At 36.5% G+C, this 19,870-nt stretch overlaps 1 protein-coding gene across 4 annotated transcripts in view; it reads left to right on the plus strand.

Annotated features, from left to right (window-relative positions):
* Positions 1-19,870, plus strand: part of rgs3a (regulator of G protein signaling 3a) — a 110,721-nt gene that overhangs the window by 34,013 nt on the left and 56,838 nt on the right. For 3 of the 4 annotated variants that reach the window (XM_055040464.1, XM_055040465.1, XM_055040463.1), the window contains 2 exons: positions 4,272-4,315; positions 16,804-16,938. In XM_055040464.1, the coding sequence (XP_054896439.1) occupies positions 4,272-4,315; positions 16,804-16,938 (179 nt within the window). Of the gene's footprint in view, positions 1-4,271; positions 4,316-8,082; positions 8,306-16,803; positions 16,939-19,870 lie in introns of those variants that run through there. The other variant, XM_055040466.1, reaches the window with a different exon arrangement.

Genomic DNA, 19,870 nt, shown 5'->3' on the forward strand with positions numbered 1-19,870 from the left:
GGAGGGTACCAGCGGAGAGTTTCACCTCGGTTTTTAAGAAAGAGATAACAGCATCTGCAAAAATGCTGATTTTTTTCTGTTTTTTGCCTATTTACAATCTCCGTTGAATGTTTCAGATAATCAAATAAACTTTATTATCATCCATAGAGTCAACATAAAGATTAAACAACTGCTTTCAACTGGTGATTTATTTTATTAAGGGAGAAAGCATCAAAGCCAAAAAAGTAATCGAATTTAAAACCTATTAACTGGTTATGCCACAGTTGGCAGCAACACCCAGCATTGATTAAAGTTGCAATGACTCTTAAATTTATAGATAAGGTCATAGCATGCACTGCTTCCAAAAACTTTTTTTTCCCATCAATTCACAATCTTTTCATAAAGTCTTGGGAGTCATCAACATGTTTTTCAGCAGCGTCTTACCTCTCATCATGAAAAAATAATATATGTCGCCAATAAAATGACTAAAAAACATTTGATTTATCAACTGATTTCCCATAATTTAGCTCAAACGATCAGCTAAGAGCCTACTCATAGCTGGGCTGATACGGAGAGTGAGAAAGAAGTGGTTTTGAGCTGTACTTTAACTTCCTTTGCTGTGGAGCATAGCACAAAATTAATAATATATACATGTCCAGGTTTGATTGTGTTAAAGGAATTATATGGCGGCAGCGTGGCTATGCTATGCATGACATGTAAAAGAATAGTCTTTTTGCCCTCAAGCATTTCTGCATGTGCAAAATTTCCTTATGTAAACTACAACGTGCTTGGGGTCTAGATTTGTAAATCTGGTTATGATTAAGTCAGTGCCTCACCAGCTATGAACCTCACCGCACGTCACTGAAGTACACATACCTTAATGATTTTGTCCACGTATCTCTGGCAAGTGAGACCTCCAGTGATTTAGATGAATCACTGGAGGCAATCACATTGCCTTCCTAAACGAGTTGCCAATGTGAATCCTGGGAGGGTTCATACCTTTTCCATGCTTTCTCCATTTGTTAGCCACCTGTGGTTCCCTGAGTCTCAAAACCTTAGGAAAAACTGAGCAACTCTTTCCAGACTAATAGACATCAGTTAATCTGTTTCTTGCCTGTTGTTGTGTTTTCATTTACAATGAGGCCAAATATGTTGGTTTTTGAGATTGTTTAGGGTTCTTCCTGTTTTCAGACAGGTTGATTTAGCAAATGTGGTGGCATTCAGGTCTGTGGGTAAGATAGTGAAATTGAACCCTGCTTTCTGAAAAGGATGTGGTCAAGCTCTCTGTGAGGCCTTAAATGCATTATTGAGAAGTTACATTTCAAGAGACATGAAGTTAAAGATAATACTTATTTTTACTTATGAAATGATTGCCTGTTCTGATAGTTGTGGTGAAACTGCTTTGTGTGCAACTGATACATAGATTTTGTTGAGCGAGAATTGAGCATATGTGTAACCAGGTTTGTAATTGAGAACTAATGATGATCATCAGAAACCTCAAAACACTGACGTGGTTCTCAGTTGCAGTACTAGATTAGCATGCTCAATGGACAATGGAGTACTTTTTATATTCATAATATAAACCATAGATGCAGATGTGAGTTGCTTTGTCCTTTCTAGACACTGCTGATCTCCTCTGGGCCACTTTTGACCTCCCTGCTGTACCCTATCAATCAAAAGTCACCAGACTAAGGACTCAGAAGGGTCTGTGTGTTTGCTTTGTGAGGGGATACACACACAGTTACAGATATTCACCTCCACCCTGCAGCCTGTCATTGTTATTTCACTTCGGCAGCGTCACTCAGGAAGGAGGCGCCGGGGGATTATGTTTGTTTCAGTGAGGGCGTGTTGGACTTGTCTGTGTATGTGCATGTAATGACACAGGACGAGTTCAATACAGGGGCTTTCCTGTGTTCCCATTACCCCAATACTAGCCCGAGGAGCGTGGGAACCAACTAAAGTAGTATGAAAGACAAAAGCGAAGAAGAAAACACTATCTTTACAATCGAGCACAATATATTTCTCCTAAAGTCTTCAAGCCTGTGCTAAAATATGGAGCCAGTCATCAATTTATGAAAGATCCAGAAGGAGCCTTATAAAAAAGAAAATAGCCTTCCTTATTAAAAATATCTGCAAGTTAGTAAAAAAAAAACAAACAAAAAAAAACACCTAAAAGTAAGCAGAAAAAGAGACAGACATCCTAATCAGGATAAGATAAAAAGACTGCACAGAACTATACAAAGTTAAGCTTCAGAAACCTACTGCAGTAAAATGTTTGTTTGTGGACCATACTTTATTTTTATAACAAAGGGGTAAATTGTTAAATAAAACCACTATTGATTGCTTGCAGATTTAAAGTCAATATTTACTCATTTAGTGCTTTTATTTTGGTGAGACTGCTGGTTTTTAGGAATCAGATAGTTGTCCAAGAGCGACCTCTGCTGTTTGGTATAAAAAATTAGGAATGGGAACTTGATTTTGCATAGGGTGTTAATTTACTTGCAGAAAATGTCAGTGAATATCTTGTTCTTGTATTATGTTCTTGTATCTTGTAACAAAATTCAAGATGTTCAAAAAGTTCATAAATGTCCTAAATAATGAATATAAAACATTAGTTGGTGATCTGTTGAACTAATGAATAAACAAAATGCTCCTTTAAGTTAGCTTTAAGAAATATGTAATGACAAAATAATAATTAGAATGAAAATAAACTTCAGTTAAATAACATCAAATTGTCCCAAGTAATTGATTAATTGCTACTCATTTTTTGAAGATTTATTGGTTCTAGTGATCTTTATTTGAGTGGTCAGACAGGAAAGTGGGTAATGAGAGAGGAGGAAGACATACAGTGGGGCCTTCTGGCCAGGATTCGTACCTGTGACGGCTGCGTCAAGGACTAAGACCTCCATGCATGGGTTGTGCTTTTATGCCTGAGACACCAAAACACTCAATAACTGCAAAAATGATGAGTACGCCCTGTGCTCCAGCAACACACAGAATCACCTTCAGGATTACTAAGTTGAGGAAATTGTTTTTTTTTATGATCTTATCAGTCTCATGAGTTTGTGGAGGAAGTTTAGCCCATCTTTACCAACAGCACTGCTTGAATTTGGTTACAATAGCAGATCTTTGTTTGTGTAAAGCACTGTTAAATTCAGTCACAGCCATTCTAGTATTTTGAAATCAAGGACATTTTTGAAAACAATTGTTTTGACGTTTTTCTCCCAGCTATTGTGTTGTATATTTGCTGCTATTCCATGACTCAGTTTGGGCTAAGCTTCAGCTGTCAGAGAAATTGTCTCACATTTAACTCTCGCTTTGGCCTATGACGAGAACTGTTGGGTTTTTCCAGATTGTTCTTTTGTAATTTTAGGTTTCCTTTGGTTCAATAAATAATCACAGTAGCATTTGTTTTATTGTTTTGTTCATTTGAAGCCGATTTAAAAAGAAATTTGGAAGCTGGCAAAGACCAGATGCGTTTTACTATGTTGCGATACTTTAGAGCGTATCCTTTCTTTTTTACTTTTACAATGACTGGATGTGAAAGTAAATGTTGCAATGTCAGCTTGTTGAATAGAAAGCTGCAAAAATGTTTATCCTAATGCAGCAGTTTTAATAGCCAAAGCTACAGAAGAGAGCAGGGGAAAAAAACATATAAGCTAAGTTAGTATAATGATGTTTGGATGCACTTTTAAAGAACATTAAAAATGAAACCAAGACAGATCAAATTAAGCCTCTGTGCATTTAGTCAGCATTTGTATTCTGTTTTTTTGGTATTCTTTATATCTATTAAAGTATGAATCTGACTGTGATTAAATAATCTGGATTCACATATGTCTGTAGGGACAGTGGAAAAAATAGAACAAATTATTGAAAAAAATCACCATAAAGTGTGAATAAAATATTCCTATTGTTTTTATGTTTTTGTATTTGTTTCTGTGTATAACGTGATGTAGGTTTTGGATAAGTGCTCTTATACGTGCACAGAAGTGCAGTGTGGGTCTAAGTGTGGATGGTCACTCGATTAAAACCATTTATCTTGCCTCCAGAGCCACAGGCTTGTCTCCCACAGCGTTTCTTCTGTGAATTATGGAAGGATGTCTATATGGCTGACCCACTGTAAAAGCTTTCCATCAATAAAACTATTCTGTCATAATTGGAAATCAACAGTGCTGCTTTATGCACAAGATGGAGGGAAATGTGTGAAAATGGGACCAGAGGAAAGCTTTCTGTTAAGGAAATACATTCCTTTAAAAAATTGAACATAACCTTATCCCTATGTTGTTTTACAGATTATACTGATGGGATGAGATTCTACCTGATTCACATGACCGAGGTAAGAGAAGGATTAAATGTGCTTTCTGAAGCAAACGAAGAAGAGAAAAATGCAGGATTTAATGTTAACAGCCTGTTTTGTCTGTGAGCCAGAGGGGCAATAGACTGTGGTCAAAATCACATTACAGGGAAGACTTTGAGGATTAGCAGAAAGCACTAATGAAAATGTCTTCTCTGTCTTTCAGAGAGCTTCTTCTTACAAACATGCAACAAAGATTTTCACGTTTATTCCCCAACTGCAATAGTGAAATAGACCTAAATGTTCAGGTGGCTGTTTTCAATGAAGCAAATAAGATTTGAAGAAGCAAAAATCCAGAAATGTAGCACATTTTAACATATTTGAAAATGTGATTAATCTGTTTACACTGGGATTTGTTAAGCTCTCAGATGATTCAAGTTATTGTGAAAATGATCAGATTTTCTTCCATCTGCTCTTAGAGCTCTCATGCTGGCCTTCTGAGATGAAAGAGAAAGAAGAAAATGACTCTTGAGTGGTTAAGATTTTGTCAGATTTAATGCCATATAAAAACTACAGGACTGTGTTGAAGTCCTGAACTGATGGACATTTTGTTAGATCTGCTTTATATCTTTGTCAAGTATCTGGATTTTTTCCATTTTCAAAGTGGTGGTGTGCAATCATTGTCTCACTTTTTCATTTTGTGCAAAAGGTCTATGAAAATATGTACATAAACATTTACGAAACTAGGTAATTCTATCTGTCCCTCCATCTGTGTCTGTCCAGACACTCTTTATCCCAAATCATATTCACTATACAAAAAAATCTAACTACATTAAACACTTCATAGATGTTTTAAGGAGTTGAATTTCTCAAAATGTACCATTTTCTTCATGTTCACTCTTTTAAGATGTAGTTTTACATGGCAAGATACAAACAGTGTGGCCACAGCTTAAAGTGGCTTGAAAATCTTCAAAGCTTTAACCCCAAAATGGTTTATCTCGAGACCAAAAATGTGAGGAAACAAAGAAATTTGTGCATAAATTAATAACAATTAAAAAAATATAAATACATAAAATTATTGAAAGACTATAAGCTGTCAGGTGTCTTGACTTCTGGTTGCTTCTCTCACAGAACAGATTTTCACTAAACCCAAACTTCATTTCCTATGGACACAAACACACATTGTCACACTATTTTATCATTTGAAATGTGCTGCACGCCCTCATTAGGAGCTTATGAATCTTTTAAAAGAGCCTTTTTCCCCTCCCTGAACTTCCAGACAGAATGAGCTGCTATCGGTCCCTTAGGCGGAAAAATGAAGAAGGAAAAGTTTCCAATATTATGCAGGCTATCCAATTAGGTGACATATATAAATAGAAATGGAAGTGAGAAACTCTTTGAGTATGAGTAAGTCTCTAAGAGTGGTTGCATCAGCTCTTGGGTTGAGGAGTGAAAACAGTTTCAGAATTGCATTTTACTCTTGTGCTGCTTCTGTTTGTAGATTTTGTCTTTGGCTTGCACATTGGCGTTGTTTCTTCCTTCAAATATGTTGCAGTAACTGTAATAAAAAGTCAAACCTATATGTTTAGATCATAGTAACAGCAATGTGACAGAGTTCGACACTGTAAGCTTGACAAGACCTCTTGATGTTCCTGCAAAACAGTGAGCTGAGAAAACCTCACCAGCACTCCTCCAATCCCCCCGTTATGGCAAACTAATGCACTGTGCTGGATGACAGATGGCAGACAGAAAGACAGACAGAGAAGTGGCAGCAACTTCCTTTGTCCTATTTTAGATTTATTCGTCCTGCGTTCCTGGGAGATGCCACCGACAGAATCTCACACACACACATAAAATCTGAAGTCATCTGTTTTAGTTGATACGGCCGTCAGCAGTTTATTTCGTACCTCAGGGAGTAAACAGTAGCCACAGTAAATAGCACGCAACTCATACTGCTGCTCTTATTGCTCACAGCCACTGTGGGAATGATTTAGAGTATCATTACTATTTAACATTTACTATTTAAACTATTTATACCACATTGTTTAAGGAAGGAATTTATCAAATGATCTACAAAGGCACTCTTTCATCTCTTTTATTATTCAGGTAGGATGGTATACAGTGCCTTTTAAAAGCATTCAGACCTCTTGAGCTTTTTCACAATTTATCATGGTGCAATCAATTACAAATGGCTGAACTCCTGTTTTCTTCTACTGTGAATTCTGAAGGCATCTGGTTGCAATTGACTTTATTTAGACGTGTCAACATAAAGAAGACTGAATCCAAATGCACATTACATTTCTCAGATTTTCTTTTTTGTTGCAAGAAGTTTTGAAAATAATACATAATTTTCTTTCCACTTCAAAATTACTCTACTTTGTGGTGCTCTGTTGGATAAAATCCTAGAACAAATACACTGTGGTTTGGAAGTGTAACAGGACAAAAATGTTCAAGAGACATAAGAACTTGCTCACATTTGCCCCTTTTTGTTAAATTTATTTGTGTGTTTGAAGAAATGCACAAGTAAAAAGCAGAATTGAAGAGGCAAAAATGAAAGACTGTACTGTCGAGCACTTCTGATCACAGATGAAGGTAAACACACAAAGCAACCCTCAATGTCGACTTTGCTGCATCTGACAGGGTGTGGGTGTTTGTGTTTACTCAAATGAGAAATGTGCGTAACGTGATGGTCTCTAATTACATTGCTCTTTGTGGCTTGTCTGTGCAAAGATCACAGATGTGTGCACTCTACCAAAAGCAGCAAGTAAGAAAGATGTATGTGACACACACTTCTTATTGCTTGGTTTTTCATTAAGCACTATAAGGAAGACTCTTCTGTCTTCAGAAATGAAAAACATGCATCGTGAAAACTGGGTCCTCCTACCATCTTCACTTAAAACACCTGATAATATTGTATATTGGTTCAAATGTAGCATATTTGTTTTTGAAAATCTTTGAAATAAAAAAAACCTTATAATTAAAATATAAAATTAATAAATAAATTACAGACTTTTATTAGCATTTACTGAATCACTATATGACAAGAACTCACTCTCTGATTAAATATTGAGTGGGTGCAATATTTTTTCTGTGTTGCTCAGGGATGCCAATAATACAGAGAAAGAGATCTTGGACTTTATGTGGTTTGGATCAGTGTCTGAATCTTTAAGTCCAAGTTATTCCTACACAAATGAACAGGATACCTTTTACACCTACTGCTGCCGTTGCCTGGCTTGCTGAAAACACAAAAAAGTAAAAACAGAAAGTAAGAAAACTTGCATATTATATTAATAAATGGAAGTATTTAATGTCTAATTCAGAGAATTTTGACTTCATAATTCTGGAGTTGTTTATATTTTACTACATATTCACATCTGTTGAGTCTACTGAATCCAATGCAAATAGTTGCATCAGTCAAAAGTATCAAAGATGTTTAAAAACTCAAAATGTTGATAGAAACATGAATGCACGCCTGCACTAATTATTTTAATACATTTTCTTTAACCTCGCCTGCGTTCTTCAAAAATAAGAAATAGCTTGTCCAAGAACTAGCTCCCATCCTCTGCTCACAAGCTCTCATACTGACTGCATCTGAGTCGACTCCTTTCCTTTGTTGACTCCTGTCCTTCTCCTCCATCGCTGGAGGTCATCCTATTTTAGCACTTGCTCAGAACGATCCTGATCTAACCCAGATTTACGTGAAAGAAGAACTCCGTGTGTGTGCGCGTGTCCGTGTGTGAGCGTATTTGAAGGGCGGGAGGTGCAATTACGTGTCTGGAAAGTCCAGTGTCTGTTAGGTGTCTGTAAGTGTGTCAGTGACGCATGGAGAGTGAAAGAAAGGGAGACTTGTGAAGGTAAACGGAAAAGCATATAGGGAAAGGAGACATCGTAGGAGAATTATTGACTAGTGAAGTCCATCTGGGTCATCGCAGAGTGATCATGGGAAACTTGGCTGACCGAGTTGGGCCTAAGAGACGGTTCGTCAGGGAAGCAAGCTCTCTGCAGCGGCACCTGCTCTCCGACAGTGGAGATGTAAGTCACAGAATACAGTTAAAATGGTTTAAAGGCAGAAAATTTTCTGTTCTACTTGTATATTGTAAATGTGTGAAGCAAATTTAGCTAAGAGAAAAAAAATATTTATTCGTATTAACCTACATTTATAAATAACCTAAAGGTGAAATTGGTGAAAATAAAGCTTTTTTATTTCGGTTGTATAAGATGAGATTTTGGGTTTTCCTAAGATGCCGGTCTATCTGTTTTAATAGTTTTATGGCCTTGACATTATTTGAGTGATAAGGATCTTTCTAAAATTCACAGGGCATCTATTAGTGGATGACAATGTATTTTTTCTGCTTGTGAAAATCGAGAATTCAAATAATTGTGCAATCTGTCATTTTCTGCAATTTCCGAGAAGACTCCATTAGTATCCAGCTGCTCCAATTCCAGCCCTCACTAACGACTACAAAATTATGAATAATCTTCACTTACTAAAGACCATCAGTACCATTATACCAATTCACTCAGCCCACATTAAGTCTACTTACATTTACTCCTCATATCACGTTTTTTTTTGTCTCATGAACTCATATTTAGTAAGATGTTATTGGCTTAGAATACTAATCAGCCTCTGTCCACTTGTTGCGGTGTTCAGATATAATGATTGAGGGGAGATTAGATAAGCAGCTGCTGTGCCAAAATAGGTGAAATCACAGTGTGACGGCTTGCATACAATCTGTAAAACTCCAAGGATAGTAATACACTGTAAAATATCCCAGTGACTTGTTCTGCTTTGCTCCCCCCTCTGAGCCAAAGTGCACTCAGTAGGGGGAAAAATTATGGAGGTGTCCCAATTTATTTGTCACCAAATTTTAAATTTTTTATTGCATCTTAACGCATCTTTCTAAAGGTTTTCTTTTTGTTTGAATTGATTGAAATGGTGTATTCGTAGGTCTGGTAAGGAGCTGGCTGTTACATCTGTTATTTCCAGATGTAAATATACTTTGGGTGCTTGTTTTACAATAATTACATTTCAATAATCTTTTTTGCCTTTTTTTTCAACTCTGCTTTTGTTTGAATCTTTCTTGACTTTTAGTTGATCATTGGCTCAATGACACACAAGCTGCCACATGCAGTCAGGGCCTGGTGTGAATTATAGACTCCCAGAGGCTTTTGTCAGCAAAATATCTACTTTGTAATAGCCATTTATAACAGAACCAGGGCAGGCATGGTCCGTTATGGCTTGAATTGAAGCAAGATGCACCATCATCCCTCAGACTTAGCCACAACTTAAAGGTCTTTACAGTCAGTATGTCAGGATGCGGTGGCAGCAGCGTGTAGCAGTATATCTAAATCTAATCCCTTCGATGCCTTCATCTTAGTAAAATTATTGCTTTAAGATCTATGACAGGCTCAAAGTGTCGTCATAAACTGCTTTGAATAGTTTATATCCCTGGTCCACTGAGATAAGGACAAATGGTGTTCAGTATGTAAAGTATTTATACACCTAAGTGGAGAGAAAAACTCCAAAAGTAATTGCATAATTATTTATGTATTTGCCATTTATGTATGTGTGCTGCAAATTGAAAAGAGCATTTAGTTTGGTGTCTGTTTACTAAATCAAACACACACAGACTGATGTTTTTAAGTCATTATTGTTAATTATCTTGATTTTCCACTTATAGCTAATGAAAACACATTTACGAATTAAAATATTATATCTGACCTTTGATACTTGCTTAAGCGCTATTTTCAAAGGCACTTTTAATCTGACACACAAGCCTCATCAGAATATTTTCATTTTTTGAGTGCGGTAGCATCAGATTTTACCACTTAACGTTGTTCAGGACAACACAGCTGGAAGGTTAATCTTTATCTTTTCGATCTTTATATCTGTGCATGTAGAGCTGACGAGATTTAATTTCGTGGAAGATGATATTTAATTTAAAAAACTATCAATGCAGTTTCTAAACGAAGAAGCTGGTGAAACAAATTGTGCCTGAGAAAACTGAGAGGAAAAAAAAAGTAGAAACATCACTTAACTAGTCATGTGCTTATCATTCTCCCTGGTGGCCATAGGAAGGGCGATATGCCAAGAACTGTAGTTTACATGCTCCATTCATGTCAGTTTTGGATCTCACACCAGGCAAACAAGCTAGAAATAGACCAAAGAGTGTGGGAAAGCCACCGAGTCTGGAGGAAATTGCTTTCTGTGTGCAATATTGAAGTAATGCTCGCTTGCCTGCAAAAGATTTGGCCAATAATTGTTTAATTTCAACATGATCTTAAATTGGATGCTGGAAATTAGATTTTTTTATGGCCTTCAAGACAGACTGTAATAAGATATGAGGAAGGTATTATGACTAACATTTAATATATGCATTTCCTCCATATAATGCATTAAGAAAGATTTAAAAAATGTGGTACGCAAACCTTGACTGAATATTTTACTCCACAATCAATGCTGCAAGTCTTTTGGGGAACTTAGGGTCTTTACCAACTTTTCATGTCTGCAAGCTGAAATGTTTTGGTAATTTTTAGCTCAACATAATTCAGATTGGACAGAGAGTGTTTGTAAAATCAATTTTTGCATCTGTTCATTCTTCTTTTATGTATCAATTATCCTCTACTACTTGTTGGTCTATTTCATAAAATCTTAGGGTATGAATACTTTGGCAAGGCACTGTATCCCATCTAGCAAAATCTACACATCGGTAAAGTCAGTGCAGATAATTATGTGTGAATTATAAATATCGCAGGAAATTGGCACTTAATGGACAATTTAGTCTGGAAAGTTATCTGAATCATCATGTCGATGGACTGTAGCTATAAAGGGAGTGGCAATTTAAAAAAAAATAATAGAGGGAAACAATGTGGAGGACAGGAAGGTCTAAGCAGTTTCATTGACATTAGTAGGAATAATATGTTGCAAGATTTAGCCTTCAGCATCATCATTAACTCTTGTCACTTATGTGGCAGCCATAAAACCCATTAAATTCAGCAGTCATAAAGTCATCATTTTGAAGGAAAAGCATATTATAGCGAGAAGAGAGGAGTAGAGAGTTGGACAGAAGAGTTTAGATGTGAAAGCTTAAAACAATTTTTATCATAATAGTCCATCATAAACGTATGAGTCATGATCTCTTGATTAGCACCAGTTAAAATACAATGACTAACAGAAAATGATGCTGTTTGTAGTGATGGTGGGTGTGGGTTTTCATTATAATTTCTGATAAATATGGTTCTGATGGAGCTCTCTGTGAAACTGTAACATTCTAACATTCAGTGTTTCTAGAACCCATTTGAGGGCCTTGTTTTCCTGACATTTCCACAAAAAACTCCCAGAATTCCCTGCTGCGTTTTTACCCATCATTAACTGCTGGGATTGTGTTTTCACTCAACTCCATTTTATTACCATAATAGAGGCTGTGGTTATCATATTAAACATGTTCTTACCAATTATAGTGCTGTAATCATTTGTGGTGGACAGATTCATTTGAGAGGGCTTCTTATGGAATTAAAAAAAATAATAGTACAAAATTAGCCGTCTGCTTTTATTTATTTATTTTTTCTTGAGCACATAACTGAATAACAAGTGGTTTATCTGAATGCCAAAGATTTGTTTCAAATCACACAATGCAGTGAGCAACAGGCTGAGACAGAGCAGTGGGTGGAAAAAAAAACATTCAGCATCTAGTGACCTAATGATATTTAAAAAAGAAATAATCCCTTCATATTGTTATTTTTGCCAAATTAATGTTTTAGTTTTGGGAATTTATACTTTAATTGAATAAGATTAATTGTTCTCTAGTTTTTGTATGCAGAAATAATTAGGCATAGAAGGACAGAGACTCCCCTATCCGGTTCTGGCACAAGAACGCTGTTCAGTTTTCTTATCTCAGTGCAATGCAAAACACTTGGCATGTTTCCACAACTGTCGAACTCTGCTTGAATCTCTGATAACAAACATATGATGGCTGCCATGTTGCAGCGGAACATCTCAGCTGGCTCATTATCGCCAGGCGTTATGAGGCAAAGAAAGATCCCAGTGAAGCCATTCAAACGTGTACCTACGCAGTTTAGGTGTGCTGTGGTGACAGCGAACACGCTGAAAACTCATCTGCCAGATGGCTCAGGGGGAGGGCTTCAACCAAGGAGCACTTTAATCAATCTGATTACGGGGAAATGCTGTCTGTATTTTTAGCTACGCCATGGCAGACCAGTGGCCATTCATTGAATTTGGTTTCATTAAGTCTTATGTGCATCTTGTGGAGGGGTGGATTTATAAACGGGGTGAACTAATGTAGGAGACAGAATAGGGGGGCGGACGAGCAATTTTAGCTAATGTACCTTTTTAGGCGATTCTTTTCTAATACAGACACTCACTATATTGTTGAATTAAGGAGGGATTCATTTGTGACCTGGCTCAGCCACTTACGAATTATACGTCGTCCAAAAAAGGGTACCACGGCTGAGTGACTGCATCCTGTTTTAATGCCAAGAAACTGCATCAGTATAAACATTCCTAACAAATCTGAAAATAATTTACAAGTTTGGAATCAAAATATCAAATATTTCCAAAGGTTTTTCAAACACTAACCATTGTGTTTGATTTTTCTTTTTGTCATTTGAGTGAAACATCAGTAGATATTAGCTGTAATATTCAAATTTATGGTTTTCTACTGAGGTCTACAGTATTTTGTTGTATAAATTACAAGAATCTGGATCAAAGGAATGCACAATAAGGATGACTTGGGTCAATGAAGGAAACCCTCACTTATGACGGTATGATTTCTAAATTATGGAAACATCTCTTTTCTTTGGCAGATGAGAGGTGCAAGCCTTCCTGTGTCTCTGGGACTGTTAGATTCGCTGTCCAAGTTTGTTGTCTTCATATTTTGCTCTTATAATCATTTTCTAAACACAGAGCCAAATTGTACTGTGGAATTCAATCAGGTGCTGTGCAGGAAAAGTAACTTTGGTTTGTATGTTTGTCTGTGCCTTTCCAAATACTTATATTTATATATTTTATATATTTTTTAAACAAGAATAAAATGATTTTTAATTATCACTCATGTAGATTAAAAGAAAGATCTGCGTCAGGTTTCTGGTACTACGTTCTAATGTCATTAAAATGTCTTGCTCTTTGGGAAGCAGTGGGTACAGGATTATTTCCAGCATGATAGCCGTGCTTTTTTCACTCCACCCCGTGGATTTTTGAGGAGCTTTTTGTGAACTGCTTGTGACCTTTCACAACATGTAGTGTGCAACTCTGTGTATGGGAGCACAAAAACAATCTTTGATGGAAATACAAGATTTTCATCCAGAGCAATATGGAACTAGTTTACCCAGAGGATGCTTGTTTGTGTGTGTTTGACCATCACAGGCGTTGCCGTACCCTTATAGACTCCAATTCGGTCTAAATGATGGATATCAAAGAACACCCACATTGATTTCTGCCTGGTCTGAAAAAGCACGTATTTTATCATCTTGTGCTGCAATTGAACAGTCAGGTTCAATACAATAAATGCTTTTGCTGCAGTGTCTGAGCTGATTCGCTTTCTAAGTTTTGCCTCTTTATTTCTCTTTCCACCCCTTTGTCCTCTTTTCATCTAAATGCTCTACTTTAGATCAATACACTCCCAGCCTTCTCCAAGCTTTAACTTCCCTTTTCCTTACATCAGCAACAATGACTCAGATTTAACTGCAGAGCCCCCCAACAGCAGCACTCAAAGACGCATGGAAAGACTCTGTGGTGTTACAAATAGTGTCAGGCATGAAAAGACCTCATCGCCTGAAAAACAGGCAAATGTATTCCCCAAATGACTCACCACTGACCAGGGCTTCAAGCGTCGAGACAGGCCTAGAGGACTTCGGTCAATCTCTGAAGACTTGAACAAAATGGGTAAAATTCTATTCATAGCCCGACTTGTGCCCAAAAAAATGTCAGGACGAATGTTTCTCCCTGGCACTGCCTGAAACTGAGCAACTGAGGTGGATAAGAACTGTTATGTAGGACAGTGGGGACGAAATGAAAACAATGTGTTTCATTGGTTTCATTTTCATCACATAAACCAAACATAAAAGAGTAATGGTGAGCATGGTCTCTAATGCTGCGGCTCAATAATTTATCAGGAAGCATTGATTAAACATCAAAGAACCAAATAAACAATCTTATGTTTGTCCCTATACAATAATTAAAAGCGTTTCAAATAGGGCCGGGAGATTTGAAAAATTCTAACACAATTAAATGCTTTTCTGTGTTGATATATAAAAGTCCCAAGCTGTAACTTTTTGTGTTGTGTTCCTGATACAACCATAACTCTGATGCACAAGTGGCATCCTCAAAAAACATACAAAATCTATTTCTAATCCTCCAGGGGGTTTGATTTTTTTTTCTTTTCAAAATGACTATTATGTTTAAAGTTGTGCAAAAAGAGAGCTAGCCTATCACCAAAGCAATGATAGGCTTTGCATAAACATGTTGCAACATCTTTGTGCAACATCCCTTCATGGGATTCACACTTCTAAGTCATTTTTACAAAGAAGTTAGATAAATGATGTTGAAACACTTGACAGCTGAAACTTTGCATTGGTTTTAGTGACCCATAATGTGAAGTTGACATGTGAAACTACTGTGTAACTTAAATACCATAGCATGCTTGTTATTGAGCTCATATTTACTTAATTAATAATTTAGAAGCAAAACAGGTTTTTGAATTTAAATTGTTGCTTATTTTGCTAATATATGGTTTCTATTAAGATGTGATTAACTGTGATTGATTAATTAATTACAGACTGCAATTAGCTTGATTAAAAATGTTAATCAAATTCCAACATTTATTGAAATAGAATTTCGACACAGCTACTATTGACAACAAAATAACAAAAAAGTTTAATATGGGTAAATCAATATATGAAAACAGTTATTTGTAAAGCAGTTGTTACTGTCAGTATTGTGGAAAAAAATAATAATTTTTATCAATCAAATCTAATTTGTTTATCAATACAGTGAATTGTGGAAGTCATGCATCTTTTCCTCTTTTTATCACATTGTATCCATAAACGTTGTTTTCTTGGGAATGGGTATGTTAAAGTGAGTTGGAGTTTGACTTCAGTCTAACATGTTAATATCCATTGATGAAAGCAAACATATCCACTGTGTTGGTACGTTATGTACGTTTATGGTGACTTCTTGCTGGAAGCTGAAACTCCAGTCTTTCACAGTCTCCAAAGGTTTTATCTCAACATTTTCCGTGTATTTTAACTCTGTTCATCTTTCCATCAATTGTGACTTGGTTCCATGCCACTGCTGCACAAAAGCATCCACACACTATGATGCTATCACCGATACTGTAGGGGTGATATTTTCAGTGGCGTGAGTTTTTTCCAGCACACACAGAAATTTCTGTGGGTCAAGAAATTAAATCTTGTCTTATCCTACCAGGGCGCCTTCTTCCATGTGTTTGCTGAATCTCTCACTTCGCTTGTAACAAATTGTAAATGTGACTTTTTAAGGTTTCCATACAACAACACCAATGTTGTGACATATTAGGTGGATGTTCCTAAATAAGTTGTGATTTGCCTGGTGTTTTTTCAGTCTTCATTAAGTATTTTATTAACTCATGCTCACTACCAAACCTTCAATACAGTGACAGAACATCTTTATTTATACTGAGATTAAATTACACACAACTGGACTCTAATCATTAGGTGACTGGATTTTATTTAATACATATGGACTAACTTTTTCAAATTCTTTTTCTTTTCATTCATAACCCTTTCTCCTTTTTTGTTGGTATGTTAAATAAAATTAATTTGGTTGCAGTTCTAATTGAGCCAAATATAAACAAAACTCAAGGGTAATGAATACATTTAAAAGGACAACATTTGTTTATAAAATAAAAATAAAAATGAACATGCACACATCACTTTATTCCATTGCACACGAGTGAGTCAAAGGTTGAGGACATTGTGATAATTACAAAGAGGTATTTTTGTCCTCTTGTGCGAAAAGCACCTAAACCAGCAGCCTCTGCCAACTCCTAACCAGTTTAGCATTGGTTGTCAGATGTTCTTCCTCTTGTACTTCCAAGTGATGTATCGATTTGTTCACTTTCAGTGAGTGCCATCTACAGTCTGGTTACGCAATCGTTCCGTCAGCATATCAAATTCTGCTTGAAGTAGAAGCGAGCCCATTATTCAAGTTCACTAAAGCGAGCATTTCAGTGTTCAAGACAGAAGAAAATTAAGAATGGATAACATCTGAATGTGAAGGCATTATAAAATGCTGTAAAGGAATATAGAGCTACAAGAAAAAGCTTGTAAAATATTTTTAATGCTACAAATACTTTAATAAATCTCAACTTATAAAAAGACTTAAAATCTCAAGTTTTTTCTTTTAAAGGAATAGGAAACATAGTTTTCTCTTTATGTGTCTGACATTAATTGCTAACTGCCTGCTATCTTTTCTCATCCAACCCCCACATGTTTTATTTTTTTTTGCTCCTCTCTCTCCCCCCGTCTGTCTCTAGAAGTGTGACTGCCTGCTCAGCCTGGAAGCCTATTCAGCGGACCAGAAGCGCCGCGTGTGTCAGTGCCTGAAGGACAACATTGACAAGCAACTCCAGCTTCACAGGAGGGAGCCCTCCGTTCCGCATTTTGAACAGGTAGGACGCACGAACACGCATGCACATCCAGGAGCGTTTTCAATTTCCAAAGATGAATCAGGAAATAGATGAACACATGGGAATGAATATATTTGCTCCTGCCGCCCCACTATCACAGACGCCTTGTGAGCATCACATGCTTCCAAGTATATACGGTCTGAAACATTGCACACTTGGAAACAGTTTTTGCTGTTATAAATAGCGGCCCGTATATTTCTTCAGCACTTTTCTTTTATTTGGCTTTACTGAAATAGTATCTCTGCTTTATTTTTGAACTTTGTGTAACTGATCAGGTGCCGAGATGAGATCATTTGGAGCTGTGCTTCATGCTGCTTAATTTAAAAATCAGCATTGTAACTTGTCAGGTTTTGGTTTTCTATCTGAGTAGTGGTGTGGACCATAATAGTCTATTGAGAAAATTCATTTACATCCACAGAACTCTACATTCTGTAGACTTTAAATGAAGCTTCTTCTTGTTTGAAGCTTTTATTGGGTCTTGTTTTCAGAGTTTCCATGTCACAGTACAGAGCTCTTTGATTACAGAAACCAATTTTACTTAAAATCAATGCATTAGGGTAAGAATATGCCAGTTCAGCTAATTCAGATAACTTTTTTTTCTTTCAGATCAGCCCACATTTAGGCAAAAGGGCATTGCTGACTTTCAGCAGTTTGCTGAAGCTAACTTTTTTTTAAAGTATGGTTTGATTCTAAAGGCTTTCATATTCCTCCAATGTATTGAGAAATACTCAACTCCAATGAATCACATTTCACACTGCTATGCATGCTTATTACAAGCATTCTGATTGAAAGTTGCAGTTTTTTGAATGAAGCAAAAGGAATAAAAGAACCTTTCATCTGAACTGAATCCTCTCCCAGTTGTGACCATGACCAGTGCATAAGTCGTACATTTCAGAGCAAGTTTGTAGAGACGGTAAGAGAGCTGCCTCCTACGACCTGTTTTGAAAGTAAAATTGCAGAGCGAAATCCAAAGAAAAGGAGATGTAAAGCTGCAAACAGGGAGTGTTTTAAAACTCCAGTCGAAATTAGATAAGCATCCGGGCTCCAGCGCTCATGGCTGGAGCCGGGATGGAGAGGCCCTTTGATCTATGTTATCTTGATTTGAAGATAATTTTAGCTTTTTTCTTTAATCTGAGATTTTATCTGAGATGCCAAACACGGAGAGCACCTTTGAGTTTGCACTGTGATTTAGAAGTGCTTCTTGGCTTTGTCTTTGGTTGAAGTGAGACTGAGAATGCAACCCTCAAGTTATTAATCTTAAGCTCCACCATGAGAAATAAACACAAAATTACTTTTTGTTGTTTCACTGTCAGGATCTTTAATGTCTGGTAAATAATCAGTCATAATACAGACAGTTCTTATTTAGTGTGCTTGAATTATTTGTTGAATTTTATATTACTACCAGTAATATGAATTTGTTTTGATTTTATCTGACTAGATTAGCACTACATAATTTATTTTAACAGGATTCCCAATTCTTGTTAATTTAAATGCTAATGCCTTTTCTGTTTTCTCCAAATCTTCACTTCTTTTATGTTTGATGGGCGAGGTAGCCATGCCATTCTGTTCCCAGCTCATTTGAGTTCAGCTGAAAGGTGAATAAAAGAGATAAAAACCTTGTGTAGAAGGCCCACCTGTTGTACATTAGGACTTCATTTCATCAGCGTATTAAAGAGAGGAGTAAAAAAAAGGAAAGAAAGGCCGGCAATCTTTCATCCCTTTTTCATTGCTTTTTTTCTGTATTATTTCCTCTGTTTCAATATACAATATATTTGTGATGCATGTGTGTTTCTGCACTTTAAATCCTTCTGCACTCAAGAGATTTATCCAAATACGCTGCCATATTCAAACCACTTTGAGATGCACTTCTTCAGCCTTGCTCAGGAATTTGTCTGACGTTGTCCTAAGACAGTTTTTCAAATGTAAGTTTTACAAATGCAGTGTTTTGTCTTAATAATGTGTTAGAATGTTCTCTATTAAACTCCACAGCAATGCCAAAGCCGGGTGCATATGTTGTAGTTTCCTGTGTGCTCATATGGTATCAGTTATGTGGATCTGAAACAAATGAAAACCAAACACAGGCAACAGTATTGGACATAATCAATGATCAATGTGGCAAGCATGCCGAGTCATATATATCAATGCTTCTTAAGAAGTATTTAGCAAACTCTATGGAAAACCTCCTTTCTGTCTCAAGTCAGACATGTTACAGAAACATCCTTACTTCACCACATTTCCTGTTATTTTAATTTGCTCAGTGCTTTTCTTTTTTTGAAGACATGTCTCACAGTGAAAAGGATGCTCTATAATTTATTTTATTGTTTCAATCTGACTAAACAGGCAGGCATTATAGCTTCAAACCTTTAATATCTTTAAGAAAAAACAGAGATAAAAGTTTTGTTCTCATGATGAAACGACTTGCCCTCCTTCAGGGCACATTGTTAGTTCTGCGATGCGTCACTGCAATTAATGTGCATCAATTTGCTCCTTTAACACAAGGACGTGTCATGATGGGGTGTTCAGGGAGAGAACAAATTATTGGACGTCAGTGTTGAAGCTTCTGAATGGAACATATTTGAAAAGGATTGCTGGACGCAATGGCATGGCACATAGACCACCTACCACAGATCACCTTATGTGTTGAATTTTACCAACCCAAATAAGGCGCAGGAATTAAAAGATGGTAGCAACAATCATTTTAATCGATCGTCTTTTAGTGTGAATTGATGCTTAAAATACCTCCAGAAATAGGTTCTCCAGGTGGGTAGAGGTGCATTTGCTTCCATATTGGGAACATGGGATGTTCTGAGATTATCTGTTGGTCAGCGTCTCGTGTTTCTCATTTTTCAATTATATGATCTGCTTTTTTGCCTGTAAATAATACTAATTTACAATAGATGCAACAGAGCTAATA

Source organism: Poeciliopsis prolifica, unplaced genomic scaffold (assembly GCF_027474105.1).
Source record: "Poeciliopsis prolifica strain line A6 unplaced genomic scaffold, Auburn_PproV2 SCAFFOLD015, whole genome shotgun sequence".
NCBI lineage: Eukaryota > Metazoa > Chordata > Actinopteri > Cyprinodontiformes > Poeciliidae > Poeciliopsis > Poeciliopsis prolifica.